This window comes from Sinocyclocheilus anshuiensis, unplaced genomic scaffold (genome assembly GCF_001515605.1).
Source record: "Sinocyclocheilus anshuiensis isolate Anshui unplaced genomic scaffold, SAMN03320099.WGS_v1.1 scaffold210, whole genome shotgun sequence".
NCBI classification, from domain to species: Eukaryota; Metazoa; Chordata; class Actinopteri; order Cypriniformes; family Cyprinidae; genus Sinocyclocheilus; species Sinocyclocheilus anshuiensis.
This window is the reverse complement of record NW_015547666.1, coordinates 841,268-861,218: the sequence shown is the minus strand read 5'-3', so window position 1 is coordinate 861,218 and position 19,951 is coordinate 841,268. Positions and strand designations below refer to the sequence as shown.

Sequence of the window (19,951 nt, the reverse complement as noted above, 5' to 3'; positions counted from 1 at the left end):
CAGCTTCAGAACCACAATATTATTGGTCTCTGAGGATTTAATTCACTTTCAGTCCTGAATGCAAAATAAATGACAATAACTGCAGCTTTATGTTGCACTATATTGGTTAACCACAGATCTAAATATAGAAAGACATGTCTTCCATCAACAGTGTCTGTGGTAGTGAGGCCCTGAACCTACACAAACAAACACCTCCAATTATCAATACATTTTAATAAATATAGTCTATACACCTACTCCTTGAAAAAAAAAAAACAATAGGGAACAGCCCTAACAAAGTTAAGAACATAGTCATTTCAAATGCAGTCATTAGCTTTACCCAGAGCACACAGTATTGAGCCAATATGATCTGTATATAGAACATAAAAAGTGAAGTATATACACACATATGAAAGAAACATAATTATTTGGTGTGAGCTGACCTACTTTCAGAAGCTGTTCTCTACACAATAGCAAGTGTTTGCACATTAACGAATTCTTCCTCTTTACCTCTCGTCAGTATGTCCGCTCAGTTACAACTGAGGTACTTGTACAATGCTTGCTTCAAACTTCATTGTGCCTTCATTTGTGTTATTGCATGATGTTTTTTTGGGGGGTGGGGGACATGTAGCCGTGCAAAATACTTTGACATGAAAAATGTTCCTGAGAAATCCTTGTATTATATGTGGTATCATTGCATCATTCATTACATATACATTATACAGAGCCACATTTTGAAATAGTCAAAGTATTTGCACCTACATGATCTACTGTATATTTAAAGTGTGGTGTCCCGTGAAAGCTGTGTCAATGAACTTACAATGTCCAGTCTTCATTTGATCATTTTACCACCTCCATTCAGAGTCCTAATATTTCAGCCCAAATGTGTTTTTATATATTACATCATGTTTAAGAACTTCAGATTGGACATTTAGGTTCACTGAAATAGCACACAAAGGATCCTGTGAGTGTAACACTTGGCACCTGTTTTTACAACGATATTTCTTTTGAAACAGCATGGCTGTTCTCTTTTCTGCATTATTATTTCTGCTTTTATGCTGTGTTTGCTCTTAAGCTTGTAGTTTACATCTAAAACGGTTTTGGACAATCAGACCCAAACTTGTACTCAGCATGAAAGTATTTAGGACAGGTGTGGTCTAAAATGGACCATCTGGTGTGTATGTTTGCACATGTGTGACTGATGTTTTAATAACTAAATGTCTTTAAAAATTGATAATAACATTACTTTTTTGTTGTGCTCAATATAAATAATGTATAGCCACAGTATAGCATGGTATAACAAAATAACATATAACCCAGCCCTTCTATAGCACAGGTTTTTATTTATAATTTTTTTACATGCATAAATAAATTATTATTATTATAAATAAATATTAAAATTAAGGCTTAAAGAAGTTGTAGCCCTTCTACAACAATTTTTTTTTTTATTTTAGAGCTCAAATCACTGATTTTCTAAGAAAAATCAAGTTTTATATACAGTATATAAAATATCATTGTAAGTCAACATCAGTTTATGGTTGAAAGGGAAATGTGCTTCTGATTACTTCTTAAAATGTTTTTGTATTTTAAAAATAGTTAAATCGCTGTTGTTGAAATATCATCACATAACAAAAAAATTAAACGGCCATTAACACATATTTTTATATTTATCTTCAGGTTCTGGAGGCAACGCGTGTCACTCGCAGAAAAAGTAACATGGCCCTCCGGTGGGAGGCGGGAATCTACGCCAACCAGGAAGAGGCTGAGGGAGAAGAAGAGGAGGAGGAGGAGGAAGAGTAAACTACATTTCCATTGTATACCGAAAAGATGGAGCAAGAGAGAAAAACCAGAAGGAAAATGTGCACCAGGACAAACACAAGTATTTATTGGGAATTCACACCTCTCTGAAGATTTGTTTCTGGAGACTATGGAAAAAAAAAACTTCTCTCAGCATTGAAGACTAGAGATACTATACCGCTTCACATTTTTGCGACCAAGTTATTGCTTTTTCTTTTGTGCTGATACGTTTTGAGAAAGTGGGATGTGCAACATTTTTTTGAGACTTTTGGCATTTATGATTAGTGTGAAGATCACATTGCATTTGAATTCACTAAGGCTAAGGAGGACTTTGGGAAAAGAATGGAAAATATGGGAGAATATTACGTTATTAGTAGGAGGAGCTAATAAGTGTAGATGATAGTGTGACAACTGATTTCTAGCTAGATTATTGACATTTCGACTGTGCCATGTACATGAATTCAGCCGTGAGCCCATTTAGAAAGCAGAACTTCACAAAAGTGTCTTGCAGTGTCCGAAAGGGCAAAATAATCTTATTTATTTTCCTGTTAATCACATGATCTCAATTGCAGGCTGTAGAGATAGGAAGACAAATCATTCTCCTAATTTTCTCCATATAGTTCAGAGAGAAGCTTTAATGAGGACAAATGAAAGTAGGGCACAAATGTTCACACCCTTGAAAGATGTTGTGAGGTTTGTAAGAGCAGACTCTTCGCCCAGACCGATATAACAAGAAATCCAAGCAGAAGAGGAAGAAGCCATGGCTATGGCTTTGCATAGGCAGCAGCTGCTTTCTCCATTGACAAAAAACTTTAGGATGTTGTTGCTGTTTGCAGTCGAAGGCAGCTGTGTTTGGATTGAGGTTTAGTGTAATGCAGAGCATTTAATGGCTGATGTAGATGATTGGGGAATGTTTATGTTGTGTTATGTGTAGCGCAGGAGAGCAAAAATGAAGGAAAGAACATGATATGTGAAGAAAGTACTCACTGAGTTGCTTGATTTTTCCTTTAATCTTCATTTAAAAGGTTGAATATTTCTCTTTGCATACTTTGGCATTTTTTAAGCCATCATAAACAGAAATTGTTAATGGTATTGCAAACACTTTATTGATATGTACACATGAATGTCTGAAATGTTGGAATGGTTTATTCTTTGTTCACATTCTTTGAAAAAAAAACATTTGGCAATATAACAGATGTTAGAACAAGCATCTCTACAGGACACTGACATCGGTGATGGACATGCAGTGGACAAATACATGGACAAATCTTCTATATTTAATCTTCTAATTTTTGCCTTTGGTCTGATGCGTTTTTCAAGCCACAAACAAAGACAATCCTACAAGCTTCATTCAACAATGTGGCTTTGTTGTTTTTTTGTACCCTCCACATATAATATATATTACACAAAAGTATTTAATGGACTGCTGTCCTTTTATGAGTATACATGAAGTATTTGTAGTCTCTCGAAATATATTGCATAGGTTCTCAAATTGCAGGCAAAATAAAAAAATACAGTTATGCACTGTTATAACATCTATAAAGTTACACCTACAGAACTTTAAATGTTTCTGGAGAGGCTGCATTGGCTTTATTTAATGGATGGAAACAGATATTTGTTGATCTCTGGATACTGACTTTCTGAAGTGTTTGTGTGTGTTGATGCTTGATGTGAGATTGTGTAATGACCATCAGTTTTACTCCGAGCAGGATATTGGGTTTTTACTTGGATTCTTTGATATGAGATGATTATTGTTGGTGAGCAAATAATTAGAATTTTATAAGGGGGAAATATTTTTATTTGAGCAGTGAGATATATACAGTGTTCCTATAAATGGAAAATAGTTTTGGAAAAAAAATGACTGGTGTTTAGTACCATTACAGCACATTTATTCATATATACTGTGTTGTGTGTATTTGAGGGCCAAGTATGCCATACTATATGCAGTTTTCATTAGTTTGTTTAGGTGCTACAGGTAACATTATTAGCAGAGTAGTTCAAGTATTGACTGTGATGCTGACTGGTTTTGCATCATGAAATGTGCACCGTTCAAATGAAACGTAAAGCCAGCTTTAGTTTTCCTAAAGATGGCATGCTTTTGTATTATAATGTATGAGATATGGACAAAAAAAAGGTTGTTTTTACCTCATAAAGCTAAATTATAAGAAATAAGCCAAAGTTCAAATCTGTAATATAATAGGATTCCTATGGCATAGGATGGTGGCCAAATTGCTTTTAATACAGAATACCAGAGGGAAAAGGAACCATTAGAAACTGAGCAGTCTTGCAGTTGTCGATGTGTTAAAGCATTATGGCATAAGCATGAGCCTTTGAGGACATCTGGGAACAGCAGACGAGAATTGCGAGCACATTAGCGAAATTTCGCTAAATATTCGCAAAAACATTAATTGTGTATTGTCAGTACTGTATGAAGCACAATCAAGCAGCTTTCTGTTTGGTCTCCACGACGAATTCGTGTTTCTAAATTGGAAATTGGGAAATTTCTTTCGCGCTCACACTAAATACGCGTATAGCCTATTCCTATTTAAATAACTGCATTTCGCCCGTGAAAATTCTCCGAACAACTATAAATGCAACGCACCTTTAATGTTGTGAAATTTCACGGCTGATGTACCGTTATTTACATATAATACATGGGATTCGAGTTTTCGCGTGAGGGCGAAAAAGTTTTCGTTCGTGTTTCAAAAGCTCACGCGATTCGCCTCGTTGACCAACAGAAAGCTATTGGATTTAAAGCAGGGTTGCCAAGTCCACGGTTCTATATGGGTTGCCAGGGGTTGTTTTTCTTTAGTCCAGGACCCCCTGGGAACGCGATTTTGATTGAACAGAACGGAGTCATTTTGGGCTAGGTTTGAGAAGCAATTGGGCTGGTTTTGTTCCACACCAGCAAAGGACCAGCATAAACCAGCAAAGGACCAGCTCAAACCAGCATCCCAGCTTCAAAACATACCTAACCAGCATATGCTGTTTTTTTCAACAGGGAAAGCGACTTTGGACACACTACTGACTACCTTTTTGTCCGTGAAATTCCGTCGCTAATGTGAATGCTAAAGTTTTCAAATACAAACATACTTTAGACTTGTAGTCAAGCATTTTCCTCGCCAGTGTCCCGTGTGCATGACAACTACTGCGTCTGTTGCGATAGATTTTCAGTTTCGTTGTTAATTTCACAGAAGACAGTTTGTGCTTTTCAAAGAAAAAAATCTTGCCTTTAATGAAATCACAAGAGGTATTGTTTTTTTCACAGTTTGAACCAAGTAAGCAGTGTTTTTTATCTTTACTTTTGAAGTAACACCAAAAATATGTTGCGTGTTTTGCTCTTATTGGTTAAATAGTTATGACAAATCCATTTGCAAATGCTTCCTTAAAAGGTTTATTGAGTGCTCTAGTTCCCTTTGGGAGAAACCAAAGGGATATTGATATGGTGTGATAATGCAATCATGCTTTCAAAAGCTCTTCTGACATGTTAACCACTTATTGTATGTTAATATTCTGCTTATATTGTTTTATAGTAATTCTAAGTCTCACTCTTACACACATATATAATTATTTTCTCATTAAAAAGAAAATGTGTAAAACGACTATTCTTGACTCATCAAAATCTGTCAATGTGACAAATGTAATGCCAAAAGAGTTTAAAGGGTTCACCCAAAAAAGAATATTTGATGAAAGTTTACTCACCCTAAAACCATCAAAGATGTAGATGAGTTTGTTTCTTCATCAGATTTGGAGAAATGTAGCATTACATCACTGTCTCACCAATGGATCAATGGGTGCCGTCAGAATGAGAGTCCAAACAGCTGATAAAAACATCACAATAATCCACACCACTCCAGTCCATCAGTTAACATCTTGTGAAATGAAAAGCCGTGTGTTTGTAAGAAACAAATCCACCATTAAGACGTGTTTAACTTCAAACTGTTGCTTTCAGCTAATGCACAGTACGAGTCCTGTACACTCAGATAAAACAAAAGCTGTCATTGAGCTGTACACATCAGTACCTAAAAGGAACAAAAATATACCTTTTGAAAAGTTACTGCCTCAGTGACAGCTTTTGTACCATTTTTTTCTGAGTGTGTATCAGTGGTGTATTGTAACTGTCACAATGACGAATCAGTGGTCTGGCGTCTGCAAATTAGACTCCTAAAAACACCTTTGCTCGTGCAAACAAGTGTGCGCACAACCACGGATGATTCATTTTCCACTCAAGTCAAGTCTGCGGTGTGCAATATACAGCATCGTCTGCGACAATATGGTAAGTGTTGTTGTAATGATGTGCGATCTGACATTCTAAACGGTGACTTCAACTTCTACCAAAGTAATTTTCTGGTAAGATATCTGTACTTTTACTTGAGTATGGCTTTCAGGTACTTTATACACCACTGGTGTGTATCCATAATACGCTTTCTCCAGTGAGATCACAATAAAAATGCATTCGAGTTTTGTTCAATGAATAGGTTGTAAAAAGGTGTGGAATTATGCCAAATATTATAACATTCATTCAAAAAGAGAGTGATTTAGAATATTTGGTTATGGCTGAATGGTCAAACTATGTGGTATTTTCACGCTTTAAATGTGCAAAAAAATTCCCTATAGCCTATACTTAAAAAGAATGGGAAAGTTACAATTTTTTTGTCCTGCTTGAAGCTTCACTTCTGAACAAGTGCAGAGCCTACATTCTTTTCTTTTTTTCATTAAAAAGAAACAGCATGAGGGTGAGTAGATCTTTATTATCATCATTATTTTAGGTGATCTATATCAGTTTAAGAAAAATCTCCTCGTGACCATGAGATCATCGCCTGCTCTTCTACTTGAAATCCTGTTTGACTGGTTCACACAAACCAGCAGGTATTGCATCACATGGGGATGCAATGGGGATATATTTTTCTTTAAGAAATATGTTTTTATATGCTTTGCAATCAACACATTTCCTTTTCTTGGAATTGTAATCAAATATAATGAACTTTATATAAAACAAGCCTATACTGTAGCCTATTTAAAAAGTAAAGTGAATGTGTTTGTGTCTGGGTGAAACATGACTAACCACTGAAAGCATTTCAGTGTACAACTTCCCCATAGCAGAATGACGCGATGGGCTTCACCCAGGGAGTTTGAGCTTCTGTGAAGTATCGAGTTTTGTTTGCTTTTATTCTTTTTATGGCTGTTATGATGTCCTGTCGTAAATACATCGCGCCTCTAGTGTTCTGTGCCCAGGTGGCCAGCTCGTTTTTTGACACCGCTCTCCAAATGGTGGTTAAAGAACGATGCGCAAACCCCGACAGGGACACCGAGCAGAAAGCCATCACCAACTTCAACATGGCCTTCAACATGGTGCTCAAATTCATGCCAATTGTGCCAGCGATCCTTTTGGCAAAGGTTGGAGACAGAGGTTACAGGAAAGTGCCAATAGTGGTTCCTCTGGTTGGATATTTTCTGTCCAGAGGTTTGCTCTTGCTGGATATCGTGCTGGAATGGCCTGTCCAGGTGCTGTACGCGGTGCCCGTGATCCATGGACTGTGCGGCGGGTTCGCGTCTTACTGGGCAGGTGTGATGGCGCTGGTGTCGGTGTGCTCCGGTGAGGAGGAGCGGTCCGTGCGCATCATGAGAACCGAGCTGGTGTACGGAATCGCCGGTTTCATTGGTAGTTTGGCTTCTGGTCACTTATTTAACCTCTACACCGTAGATCTCAAACAAGGAGCAATTTTATCTAGTTTTAGCGTGCTGCTGTATTTCCTCTGCCTGCTCTATGCGGCATTTTTCCTGCAAATCGATTTCTCCGAGCTTGGAGAGAGACAGGAGCGACGGGAAAGTGTTGGGATCATAAACCACGAAGCCCGCGATAAAATAAACATCGCTTTGCTCTTCGTCAGTGGGATTTTGTATGATATAGCAGTGGCTGGAGGAATGGAGATGTTGGCAGCTTATGTGCTCAAAGACCCCCTCAACTGGGGCGCAACTGAGGTGGGTTATGGAAACGCGGCGGGATCGCTTCTCTTCGTCACCAGTTTTTTAGGTGTGAAGATGTTCACAAGATGTTCTGTTAGAGATGAGAGCATGGTCATGATCGGCATGGTGTCTTTCGCAGCTGGGATTTATTTCATGGCTTTTGTGACCACAACTCCGATGTACTTTTTGGGTAAGTTATAACCAAAAGCCCAGTAATAGCCTATCTTTTTTACTTAATGCTTACTTGAGCTTAAGGGTTATTCATATACCCTTAAATCTACCTTAAATGTGTTAAATATGACCATTGGCCTTTCTGGCTAAATATTAACCAGACCCTGTTGGCTTACATCAATGAAAGCAATCAATAAGGGTCGGTTAAGGTAAAATATCTGAGAAGGGTCTGGGCTGCAGACTTGCACTTGCACTCTCAGACTTGCATTCTCAGACTTGCACTCTCAGACACTTGCGCTTCCGCAATTGACATCACTTGCAGTCTTTTTTATTTTTTATTTTGTTCTATTCATTGATTACTTTTTGTTTGAATCTCTCAACATTTTACAACAGTAGCCAGGTGGTGAAGACAAGAAAAAATAAACTAAATTACACCTGCTTGCCTGTACATATTAGTTATGTATATTAATAATGTAGAGGAGCATACTGAGTTTGGCCTTTTTAGTCCATTATGACACATCATGCCACATTTTGCGGTGTGGAAGGAAAGTACTATATACATATTCATTATATTAATAAACTGTATATTTAATTTGATATTTTAATAGCATCTTAATACATTACGCCATATTAAGTGTTTATGTTTTTCTACAGGAGGAAAACGCTTAACGAGAGACTTTGCGCATGCGTTCATATTCTGCTGTTCTGTGGCCACGGATTTGCAGGTCTTGTCTTTTTCTTGCAGGACCCTGTATGTTATAGTACTAAATTAGTTTTAATCGTTTAATCACCACCACCGCGTCTTGTCTCCATTGGCAAAACGCATGATTTGTGTCGATTGCAAGTGACGTCGCAGGTATCGGAGAGTGCAAGTGGCGATTGCAAGTGACATTGTAATTTAGTTTCTTTTTTCTTGTCTTCACCACCTGGCTACTGTTGTAAAATGTTGAGAGATTCAAACAAAAAGTAATAAAAAATAGAACAAAATAAAAAATAAAGACTGCAAGTGACGTCACTAGCGGAAGCGCAAGTGTCTGAGAGTGCAAGTCTGAGAGTGCAAGTGCAAGGCTGCAGCCAGACCCTACCAGAAATATCTGGTAACGATGCAGGTGTTATGGTGCATATATAAAAGTATATATATTAGCATTATAAAACATAATGAAACATAATGTAGCCTACTGTACCTAAGTGACTTTTCTAACCAGTGTTTGGGGATAGTTACTTTTAAAAGTATTTCTTTACAATATTGTATTACGTTATTTAGTTTTTATGGAAAGTAAAGTATTACATTACTTTTGCATTACATTTAAAATCCGAGCTGAGCTCGCTTGTTTTTTTGTTTTTTTTATATAAAAAAATGCTATTTTGGCAAATGTAAAAGCCCTTTCACACAAAAAGCGAAATGAATAAGCCTCAGGCTGAAGGAATGTAAATTCACATTAGTACAGTGGAGAGCGCAGCTAAAAAAAAAACAGTTGTGCTGCAATTCTGGATTACAATGAAGAATAGGACGCAGGAGAAGAGAGAAGGTTTAACACTCTTCAGTAATAAAAATAGGACAACAAAGTAACCGAACTTCTACTTTCTACTTGCGTGAAAAAGTAACTAGATATTTTATTTGTAAATTAAAAAGTAATGTTACTTTACTTCACTAGTTAAAAACTAATCTGATTATGTAACTTGCGTTACTTATAATGCGTTATCCCCAACACTGTTTCTAACTATAGTAACTTAAATGAGCATTTAAACTGGAATGTAAACCAGTGCATTATTCCTCAAAGGAAGAATTTACATGGAGTCACCATAAGGTGTGAAAAATGCTCTATAAATCACTTTACTGATTTATCTGAGGTTTTATTCTTGTTTCCTTTAGCTCGTTCTGTCACTCTGTTTGCTCTGATTCCAATGCCCACCATTCGCTCGCTGCTGTCCAAACAGGTCAGGGGAACCTCATATGGTAGGTGTCAGTTCTTTATTCTCTCAGTGCCCTAAACGAGTTGTGTGTCTGCATATGGTGCTGCCAAAGACATTTTGTGGAACACTAGAATTTCCTCAAAAGTAAACTTAGACTTCAGTTGACTTTTACACAATTTGCATGTTAGCTCATGCAGCTGTGCTGTGAAGCATATCAGTGTCTGGTGTATATATTCAGAAGTTGAAGTGTGAACAAAACAAAACAGAAAAAAGAGAGAAATGAAACTACGTGTCAGTGTATTCACAGGTGGAGGCCGCGTGAATATTTATGCTTTTGTGTGGTAACAAGAAGTAGCTTTATTGGCAAGTGTAAAATTATTATGCTTCTGACCTGCGGTGCATTTCCCAAAAGTAACTATGGTCACAAGTTCCATCATTACCAACAAAGTTCAACAGAACTTGCAACCCTTTTTAGCGCTTGATGCTTTTGGGAAACCCACTCCTGGTTGTTTTCTGGTGGTCTAGCTGTTGCTGACCTAGCTGGTGCTACTGTTGTCAATGTCAGTTAAAAAAGGTGCAGCACTCACTCTTGAAGAGATCAAAACTTTTACAAACTAGTTTTGATCTCTTCAAGAGTGAGTGCTGCACCTTGGTTGCACCTCCTCTTTGGTTGGTAGAGCACCTCTTTTCAGTAATCTTTGTAGCTACTGTTGTCAATCCCAGTTGTACAGTTAATGGTTTATGGTCAATTGATGGGCTGGCTGAGGTGACAAGGAGTTAGAATATAGTTATCAGAAAGGCAAGGGGCCAAGTACCGAACCCTGAGGCACTCCAGTGGATAGCAGATGCTACTTAAACACTCTCTCTCTTGTAGATACCTTGTTGAATCTGCCCGTGTGGTAGGACTCAGGCCAGCGAAGTGTAGTTAAAATAATACCCGGTTCAGAGAGAGTGGACAGGTGAATTTTTAGCCCTTACTACAATGCATGCCTGTGCTTTTATTCAAGTATATGCTAGTCTGTGCTAGTATTCGAGGCTGTATACTTTACCTTATCAACAGCACACAGCTAGTGACAAGCTATGGAAGTCAAAGCAGATTCGAGCATTTGTAAAGAATAAGTTATTTGAAGAAAAGATAGGCTGTCAGGTGTTACACACTCAGTTACTAAACACTAACTGTAATGTAGCATTGAGATAAATTAAAGTATTAAGCCTATAAAAATGTGTATATATATATATATATATATATATATATATATATACACATGTATGTAATATTTCAATGTAAGTGTGTATCCCATCAGCCAACTACTGGAGTGCCTCATGGTTCAGTGCTTGGCCCGCTACTCTTCTGATACCATACCCACAGGCCACATGAACGAAACCCTCACCTCTGACCCTGTTGGCACTGACACTGTGTAACTCGTATGTAGTAGAGCTGAAAAATAAAGGTATAATCGAGGTAGTGATGGGATGCCAAGCTGAACAAGCAGCCTTTGGTTAAGAACTCTGTAGTTTGATGAAGCACATCTTTTGTCATTTTCATGATTAGCTACTTTTCCTCCCATAGGCATTACCTTTGTCATGCTCCAGTTGTCCTTCAAGCTTGCAAGCTTGGTCACCACACCCATCTACACGGAGATCTATCAGGCCACACTTGACACCTTCCCAGGGTTTGTCTTCATACTGTCCAGCATCTTCACCGTTCTTTCTATGATACCCATTAGGTAAGCTGAGATTTCTGACACCTTTGATAATATTCCATTCACCATTAAATTCTGAGAAAAAGTTATTATTAAAATATTTTTATTGTTTTTTTTTTTTTATGTTGTAGGATGGTCTTCATACTGTCCAGCATCTTCACCGTTCTTTCTATGATACCCATTAGGTAAGCTGAGATTTCTGACACCTTTGATAATATTCCATTCACCATTAAATTCTGAGAAAAAGTTATTAAAATATTTTTATTGTTTGTTTTTTTTTATGTCTAGCATTGTAGGATGCCGCTCTGCAAGACAAGATGGATATGAGAGAATTCAAGGGAACTGACAGCATCAGCCACACCAAAGGAGACACAAAGTGTCACAAATGGACAAGTTATTGAAGTATGTTTGCGTAATAAATGATTTGAAGGTTTACACTGGAGTTACATACAATAGAAGATATTCTATCATTCAGTTGACTAGAAGTCGGCTTGAATGGATAATGTTATTAGATAATGTTATTTACTGGAATAGATAATGTTCCTGATTCACTGTTGTTACACTTTGCATTATTGGTAATGCAGTCTGTGTAGCGTCATATTTGCCAAGGTTTTTACACGTCTTTGTATAAAATGCTGACAATCTTTAATTTTTATATATTTTGATAGCAATTTACAATACATTTCCATTTGTTAACATTAATTGACTACAATACTAAATATGAACTCAAAATAGATAATACTTTGAAAGTATAATAATCTTAATGTTAATTTCAACATTCACTAGTACATTATTAAAATCAAAAGTTGTATCTGTTAATATTATTTAATGGACCTGAACTGACAATGATCAGTTTTATTTTTATTAACCATCATACACAAAAACTTTAATATATGTATTGTTCATTTTAGTTCATAAATTAACTAATGTTAACTAATGGAATCTTCTCGTAAAGTGTTAGCAATATTTCTGTATGCACTGTCTATTTGAAATGGATGACATCTTTTATCAGGTTTTTATTGTACAGATTTTGCAATAAATCAAGTTATTTGTACATCTGTTTATGGTGTGTTCATCTTAAACATACTTTTTTACACAAAGTGTACAGGAAATACAATTATTATACAACTAATCATCATTCTTTATGGCAGGCTGTAAGTCTATATAGTTTTTAGTATTGCTTGTGCAAAGGCACAAAAATACATTAAAGAAAAAATACATAGTATATTCTAATTATTTTTACTGCATTGGTCCAGTATTAAAATCAGTTGAGGTAAAGAGTAACAGCATCAAACAACACTGTGCAAGTTATTCTTCCTTTTAAAGCCCAGACTTCATATCCTATCAATTTAATGATAAACAATTTATGCTAATAGGAAGCCAAATGAGCTTTAAAAAACGTGACGTATATAAAACATACATAGGGAATAAACTTTGAATAAACTGCAAGGGATTCTCCTCACATGCTGTAGTTTAATTTGTTAATTTATACTTCATACACACCTGCTGGACTGATCTGTAAGTAAACATGACACACTCATGCTACAATCGCTTAATATTTGACAAAAAAATTATTTGTTTAACCATTAAGTACGTAAAATAACACATTAATGGACTACAATTATTGCAGATTCTGCCATTTGAAAGTCATATATTCACTTTACATTTAACCTGTTCTTGTAAAAAACTGAATTTAATAATGTCCAGTATAAACTGTATTTTATATCATAATGTACAACATGCATTAAAGCAACAAAAGTCATATAGCTGCCTTTGTAACAAAATAAAATATATTCAGTTGAAAATCAAATAATCTTAAAAATGAATGGAGACAAAAGTGTAAGGATTTGATGAGTTAAACTTCAGGCCATGTATCTTCACTAGACCACATATAAAAAAGGGCAAAAATAGACATAGAAAAGAGCCTATGCTTCCAGACAGAATGTGTATTCTGGTGGCTCTGTTTTCTTAAAGAAAAGACAATGAGAAGACGCGGCTGCAGTAACAGTATTTACCAGCAGACGATGTGTTTCCAATCTGTGTGCTGCAGCTCTGCTCGAACACTGGAGGGCCAGATCTGATTAAACATACTTTCTGACTGGTCTTTGCTACATTACTACGTATTTGCAACACTGATGGCGAACTCACTTAAAATGTCAAAAGAAAAATGATGCAAACTGTGATGTGGAAATGACAGAACTGTGAGAGATGACAAACTTCAGTGCAGCCCCGACTATCTGTTCATGAAGTCTGCTTTAACTTAAAGAGAACTACCTCACAACAGGCAGAACTGTTATATACATACATATATATATATATATGTGTGTGTGTGTGTGTGTGTGACCCTGGAGCACAAAACCAGTCTTAAGTCTAAACAATGCATGGGTCAAAATTATCGATTTTTCTTTTATGTCAAAAATCATTAGGATATTCAGTAAAGATCATGTTCCATGAAGATATTTTGTAAATTTCCAACTGTAAATATATCAAAACTTAATTTTTGATTAGTAATATGCATTGCTAAGAACTTCATTTGGACAACTTTAAAGGTGATTTTCTCAATATTTTGATTTTTTTGCACCCTCAGATTCCAGATTTTCAAATAGTTGTATCTCAGCCAAATATTGTCCTATCCTAACAAACCATACATCAATGGAAAGATGATTTATTCAGATTTCAGATCATGTATACATCTCAATTTCGAAAAATTGACCGATTTTGTGGTCCAGGTTCACATATATATATATAGTCTAGTTATTTAATATAAAGTGGAAAAAACATACAGAAAATGAAGCCTAATTTTCAAGACCATTTTCATTAGTGTCTAAAATAAAGCAATCAAACTTTTTTCCCCCGCAACTTATTACTGAAAAACAGATGTATTGAACTATAAATGCAACATCATATCAAATATACATAAAAATTATGCATACATAAATACATATATATGCTTTACATATCCTTAATTGGAAAAAGTTAAAATGTAAGTAAAAAAAAATCATAATAATTATAATAAATAATAATAGTAATTAGAAAAGATAATCCAAAAATGAAAATTCTGTCTATTTACATTTCTGGGTGAAATATCCCTTTAATAGACCTGAAATAGGCTTCATTTTCTTTACGAAAAATAGAATTTTGATTAGGGGCTGAAACAAAGGCTAGGCATTTCTACAGTTTTTGTGAGAAGCACACAAAAGCACGTTCAGAAACACTTTGCATCAGGAATGTTGAATAGAAACGGTTTGGTTGGTTTGGCATCTATAATTCTATGTCTAAAATGTCATTTTAAATTGTAATAATATTTCACTTATCTTATATCAAATAAATGCAACCTTGGTGAGCATAAAGAGACTTAAAAAATATAAATTAAAAATAAAAATAAAATAAACTTACCAACCTCAAACTTTTGAACAGTAACGTATCACTATCCTGCACTGCATAACCACATTAAACAAGAACAACTCAATAGATCTTCTGCCTTTGATCTAACAGCTGCCAAAAACATTTGCCATAATGCATTTACTAAAAGCTTTGAATTTCAGAATGTATGTACATTACTGGAGACTAACGCTCTCCATTATTATCCCAGAGTTTCACAGGAAATGTCCCACATTACATTCACCTCGCTTGACCCGACCACAGATCCTGCCCCATTAAGACAAGTACAAACCATTATGACACATCTTTAGTCATAAAAATGTAATGAGGTCAAGTATGGCTGGCAAAACATCCTTCATTTCAACGCAACAGCTTAGTTTAGAGTATAACGAGGGAACGGCCGATCCAGGCAAGGGTTTTGTAGTGCAGGAAATCTTCTGGAAAAAAGCGAACGCTTCAATCGAGATATCAAACTCCAGTTCCACATCTTTGGCAAGAGGAATGTTGGCAAACCTTCACTCTTCATGAACACGAACCAAAAAACAAAACACTGATATCTCGGTTCCCTTGGACGGATCAGCATCAAAAGACAAGCATTTACAAAAGGATAACTGGCAGACATCTCACTAAAACCAAAAAACGTCCTCCCCTCTCTCATCCTCACGAGCGTTTACAGTTTCTTCTGCAGTTCCAGTCCGAGCTTGAGAAGAGAAAACTACAAATTCTCCTTCCACGAGAACAGAGAGAGAGAGAGAGAGAGAGAGAGAGAGAGAGAGAGAGAGAGGTGGTTGGATGGATGGGCTTTAACAAATAAAGACACTTTACAAATGTATTCCCGGAGCTCGTCCGCTCCAGCAGCGTCCCGTCCCGTGAAAGCTCTGGTCCGAGGACAGCCTGGATCACGAGCTCTGGACCTCGCCGGTGGCCAGGAGAACGGCTGAAACACACGCTCAGCTCGTTTCGCCTTCTGCTTCCTGTTTGTCTTGTAACAGTGGAACGAGAGACTCCCAAGCTGCAAGGCACTGTGGGGCAGAAGCAACAGCAGGAAGTCAAGGCCAAAGCCAGCTTCTTCTCAGACAACTCTGTGTTGACTAGACACATTCACTTTTACAGGGTTAGATTTTCTATTTCATATGGACAGGAGTGACACATCTAGATTTTGCACATTGTGATTTTGCTCTGAGACTTTATTTTCTTTACAAAAAAAACAAGATTTTTTATTATTTTAATAAATTAAAAATAATACATTATAATAATCAATGATTTAATTTTAATAAATAGCAATAACAGTAACTTTAAAAAATAACATTAACCCAATTCATATTCTTATTACCAAAATAATACATTTAACATTTATACAGTAACATTACAGTAGCTTTAATAAATAACATCAATTGTCATTCACATTCTCATTATCATAAGATGAGTAAAATAATTTTTATTGCTAGAATACACACTGTGATGCATACTTAAAATGTACTTATTTTTTTTACGAGTGTGTGTGAGTGTGAGTGTGAGTGTATTAGGGATGCACTGATAGGATTTTGGCCGATACCGATTTTAACAAACAACTATTTGCCGATAACGATACCAATATTGGTCAACTGCATAAAGCAGGGAAAAAACAAAAAGAAAATCGATCGGTTCACTCAGAGCAGAATTGGTATTTGAATGTTTCTGTTCCTGCGTTCCTCTGTATTATTACCGTTCCGAAACCGGTTTGAGTAGAAAAAATACTGGTTAATAATGTCATTTTTAAAACTTTTTCTTTACCTATAATAATAATAAAAATAATAATAAATTGGTATTTGAATGTTTCTGTTCCTGCGTTCCTCTGTATTATTACCGTTCCGAAACCGGTTTGAGTAGAAAAAATACTGGTTAATAATGTCATTTTTAAAACTTTTTCTTTACCTATAATAATAATAATAATAATAATAATAATAAAGTACAGCGTTTTCTTTACTCAAAAAGAAAAAAACACACGAGGGTCTTGATGTGGTAGCCTATCTTGCGCTTAGTCATAGCCAATACAGCATAATCTTTTCCAGATTTTGACCAAATATATTAAAGTAAAAGACATTAAAGTAGGCCTATTTTTTCAAGATATTTAAAAATGTTTGCAGCATGGATAAAAAACGCTACTCCTATAAGTGTTTTGAGAGGAAAAAACAGCCTAAATTAGTAGGCTGTACATCGCATTTTATTACCGGTATTAATATATTATTATTATTATTTAATTATTATCATTCAGAAATAATGTAGGCTAAAACACCGGTAAATAAAGCAAAATATTTAAAAACACAATTAGGCTATTTTAGTTCCCTTCTCTCCACAACAAATCCTCTAAAGTTTAAGCCAAAACTAATTCATTTAAAAGCAAAACTGAAGCCTACCTTTCTCATTCTGCACGAATCCAAATGTTTCCATATTCACGACGTATCTGGATGCTAAAATATTATTTATTATGTAAACTATAGGCATTGTTCTTCACTCGCATTTTCAACATAAAACATCATCGTGAGGCGGTGGTGTGGGCCGTGTTCTACATTGGTTTCAAACAAAAAGCTGCATATTACCTGCCATTCATTTTCACTTAAACGTAGGCCTAATGCTTGGCGGTTCGTGACATATCCTCGGATAAACTAACGCCGGTGTATTGCCATCGCGACTTACCTCTGATGAATTTACAGCTGAGAGCGAGATTTTCACTCGTTTGATGCGTCAGCGTCATGTTAGCATATGGCCGTACTATGCCGTCTGACAAACTATATTTTGTACAGATTTTATTTTGTTTTGGCAAGTATTTAATTATTTTGCCCAGAGAAAAACCTTGGATTATGCAACAGACATGCAACTCATTGTCTCCATGCAGTTAATTAATAAACCATCGGTATCGGCCCTTTTCATGCTATTTCCGATATGCCGATGGCTTTAAAATAATCAAAAATCAGCCGATAAATATCGGCGGCCGATACATCGGTGCATCCCTAATATATAAATAGCATTGTATTATACATATGTATGTATAAAGTTGCCAATGTTCTTTTTGCATTATTTATATACCATTATATTATTTATTATTTTGAATTAGCTTTTATTTTTATAATTTTCAGATTTTATTTTAATTTGAGTATTTTTATGCAAGTTCTATTTAGCTTTAAAATTCTATTTAATCTGCTTAGCTTTTATTTCAGTTTTAACTTAGTAATTTTAGTAATTTTAAACAGTAGACTTATTTTATTTTAATTAATTGCGAAGACAAAATCTCTAAGATTTGTAAGTTTTTTCATCTATTATTTATATTTTAATTCTGCTTTATTGTAATTAACAAAGACAATTTTTTAATAGTTTTAGTTAATAATAACACTGATTGCCGCAATGAAAAAATAACAATAATAATAAAATGACTTTAAATAGGTTTTATGTTATTTATTTCCTTTTGATTTTGGGGTGTCTTAACAGTTTAAGCAACATACTGACTTCAATTCTGAAAAACTTCTGGATATCAATATGTGAACATACAATGAAGTAAATAATGAAATAAGTAAGCTGCTCTGACTCTCGCAGTATTAATGGTTTCCTGGGCTCTTCCCGTTTGGCAGTGGTGTCTGGAATTTAGCCACACTGTGTCAGTGTTTGACAAAACAGCAGGAATGAAATGTGTGAGAGTTTCTTCAAACAACAGCTGAGCATTTTCAGAGCAAGAGTCACTCCAAGTACTCTATATACAATTCATATGCTTACATCAATATTAAGTCCAACTGAACCCATTTACTTTCCTAAAACACAATTAATCAATTCACATTATTCTGCAGTAAAACGTTTGTCTTGGTATCCGGTCAAATTTTGTTCTTGCATCAAAATATAATAACTTGCTCCGCCTCTGAAATGACAGATACACATTTCCACCTCCAACCACATTAGAAACCACTATTCCAGGTGGAGGAAAGTTTCTGACCTTCTCGTAGTGCTGGATGTTTTTGTCGGCCATGCCCGTCAGCAGCTGTCTGAAGTCCTGTCGCTTGTTGTTCTCCCAGCGGTCCCAGTCGGCCTTCAGGTCAGCGTTGAAACACTCCACACGGTCCTGACACTTCTCCACGTCAGAGGGCACCTGCAGGACATCCAGACCGACCACTTAACCAGTTTCCTCCGTCACATGTAACACACTTCAGTATTGGCCAATATGTAGATGAGTTTGTTTCTTCATGGGAACAGATTTGGAGAAATGTAGCATTGCATCAGTGTCTCAGCAATGGATGCTCTGCAGTGAATGGGTGCCGTCAGAATGAGAGTCCAAACAGCTGATAAAAACATCACAATAATCCACAAGTAATCCACAACACTCCAGTCCATCAGTTAACATCTGGAGAAGAGAAAAGCTTCATGTTTTAACAAGCAAGTCCAACATTATGACGTTGTGAACTTCAAACCTTTGCTTTTGGCTGAAATACAAGTCCTTTATTCATAATATTGCTTCTAGTCTGGTCTGAATCAGGAGAGAAATCTGCACAGCTCAAGCACAGTTTACAAGAAAAACAGGCCAAAACAGCTCTAAACAAATATGTGGATGGATTTTGATGTGAGAGACAACAGGAGATGGAATTTTTCACTGAAGGAAGCGTTATGAATCATGGGCAATTTTGATCATAAGTTTAAAGTTAAAATGCTTTAAGGATGGATTTGTTTCTTACAAACACGCAGCTTTTCTCATCTCAAGATGTTAAATGATGGACTGGAGTGGTGTGGATTACTCGTGAATTATTGTGATGTTTTTATCAGCTGTTTGGACTCTCATTCTGACGGCACCCATTCACTGCAGAGCATCCATTGCTGAGACACTGATGCAATGCTACATTTCTCCAAACCTGATGAAGAAACAAACTCATCCTAATCTTGGATGGCCTGAGGATCAGAGTAAATATTCAGCAAATTTTAATTTGTGACCCTGGACCACAAAACCATTAGGGTCAATTTTCTGAAATTGAGATTTTAACATCATCTGAAAGCTGAATAAATAAGCTTTCCATTGGTGTATG

At 35.9% G+C, this 19,951-nt stretch overlaps 3 protein-coding genes across 6 annotated transcripts in view; 2 read left to right on the top strand and 1 right to left on the bottom strand.

The window, feature by feature from the left end:
• LOC107702598 (paralemmin-2-like) overlaps nucleotides 1–3,298 on the top strand; it is a 100,445-nt gene extending 97,147 nt beyond the window's left edge. For all 4 annotated transcript variants that reach the window (XM_016504968.1, XM_016504967.1, XM_016504969.1 and 1 more), the window contains one exon: nucleotides 1,657–3,298. In XM_016504968.1, coding sequence (XP_016360454.1) covers nucleotides 1,657–1,779 — 123 coding nt within the window. In that variant the 3' untranslated portion in view covers nucleotides 1,780–3,298. The remainder of the gene's footprint in view (nucleotides 1–1,656) is intronic.
• Nucleotides 3,299–6,891: 3,593 nt separating this feature from the next.
• Nucleotides 6,892–12,232, top strand: LOC107702575 (thymic stromal cotransporter homolog). Its single transcript, XM_016504929.1, has 4 exons — nucleotides 6,892–7,933; nucleotides 9,788–9,871; nucleotides 11,399–11,555; nucleotides 11,820–12,232. The coding sequence occupies exons 1-4, from the start codon at nucleotides 6,955–6,957 to the stop codon at nucleotides 11,875–11,877; spliced, it is 1,278 nt and encodes a 425-aa protein (XP_016360415.1). The 5' UTR covers nucleotides 6,892–6,954; the 3' UTR covers nucleotides 11,878–12,232.
• Nucleotides 12,233–14,897: 2,665 nt separating this feature from the next.
• The window catches only part of LOC107702597 (sorting nexin-30), a 25,797-nt gene continuing 20,743 nt past the window's right edge, over nucleotides 14,898–19,951 (bottom strand). The window contains exons 8-9 of the mRNA XM_016504966.1: nucleotides 18,874–19,026; nucleotides 14,898–15,934 (exon numbers count right to left, since the gene is read on the bottom strand). Of these exons, the coding sequence (XP_016360452.1) occupies nucleotides 15,863–15,934; nucleotides 18,874–19,026 (225 nt within the window). The 3' untranslated portion in view covers nucleotides 14,898–15,862. The remainder of the gene's footprint in view (nucleotides 15,935–18,873; nucleotides 19,027–19,951) is intronic.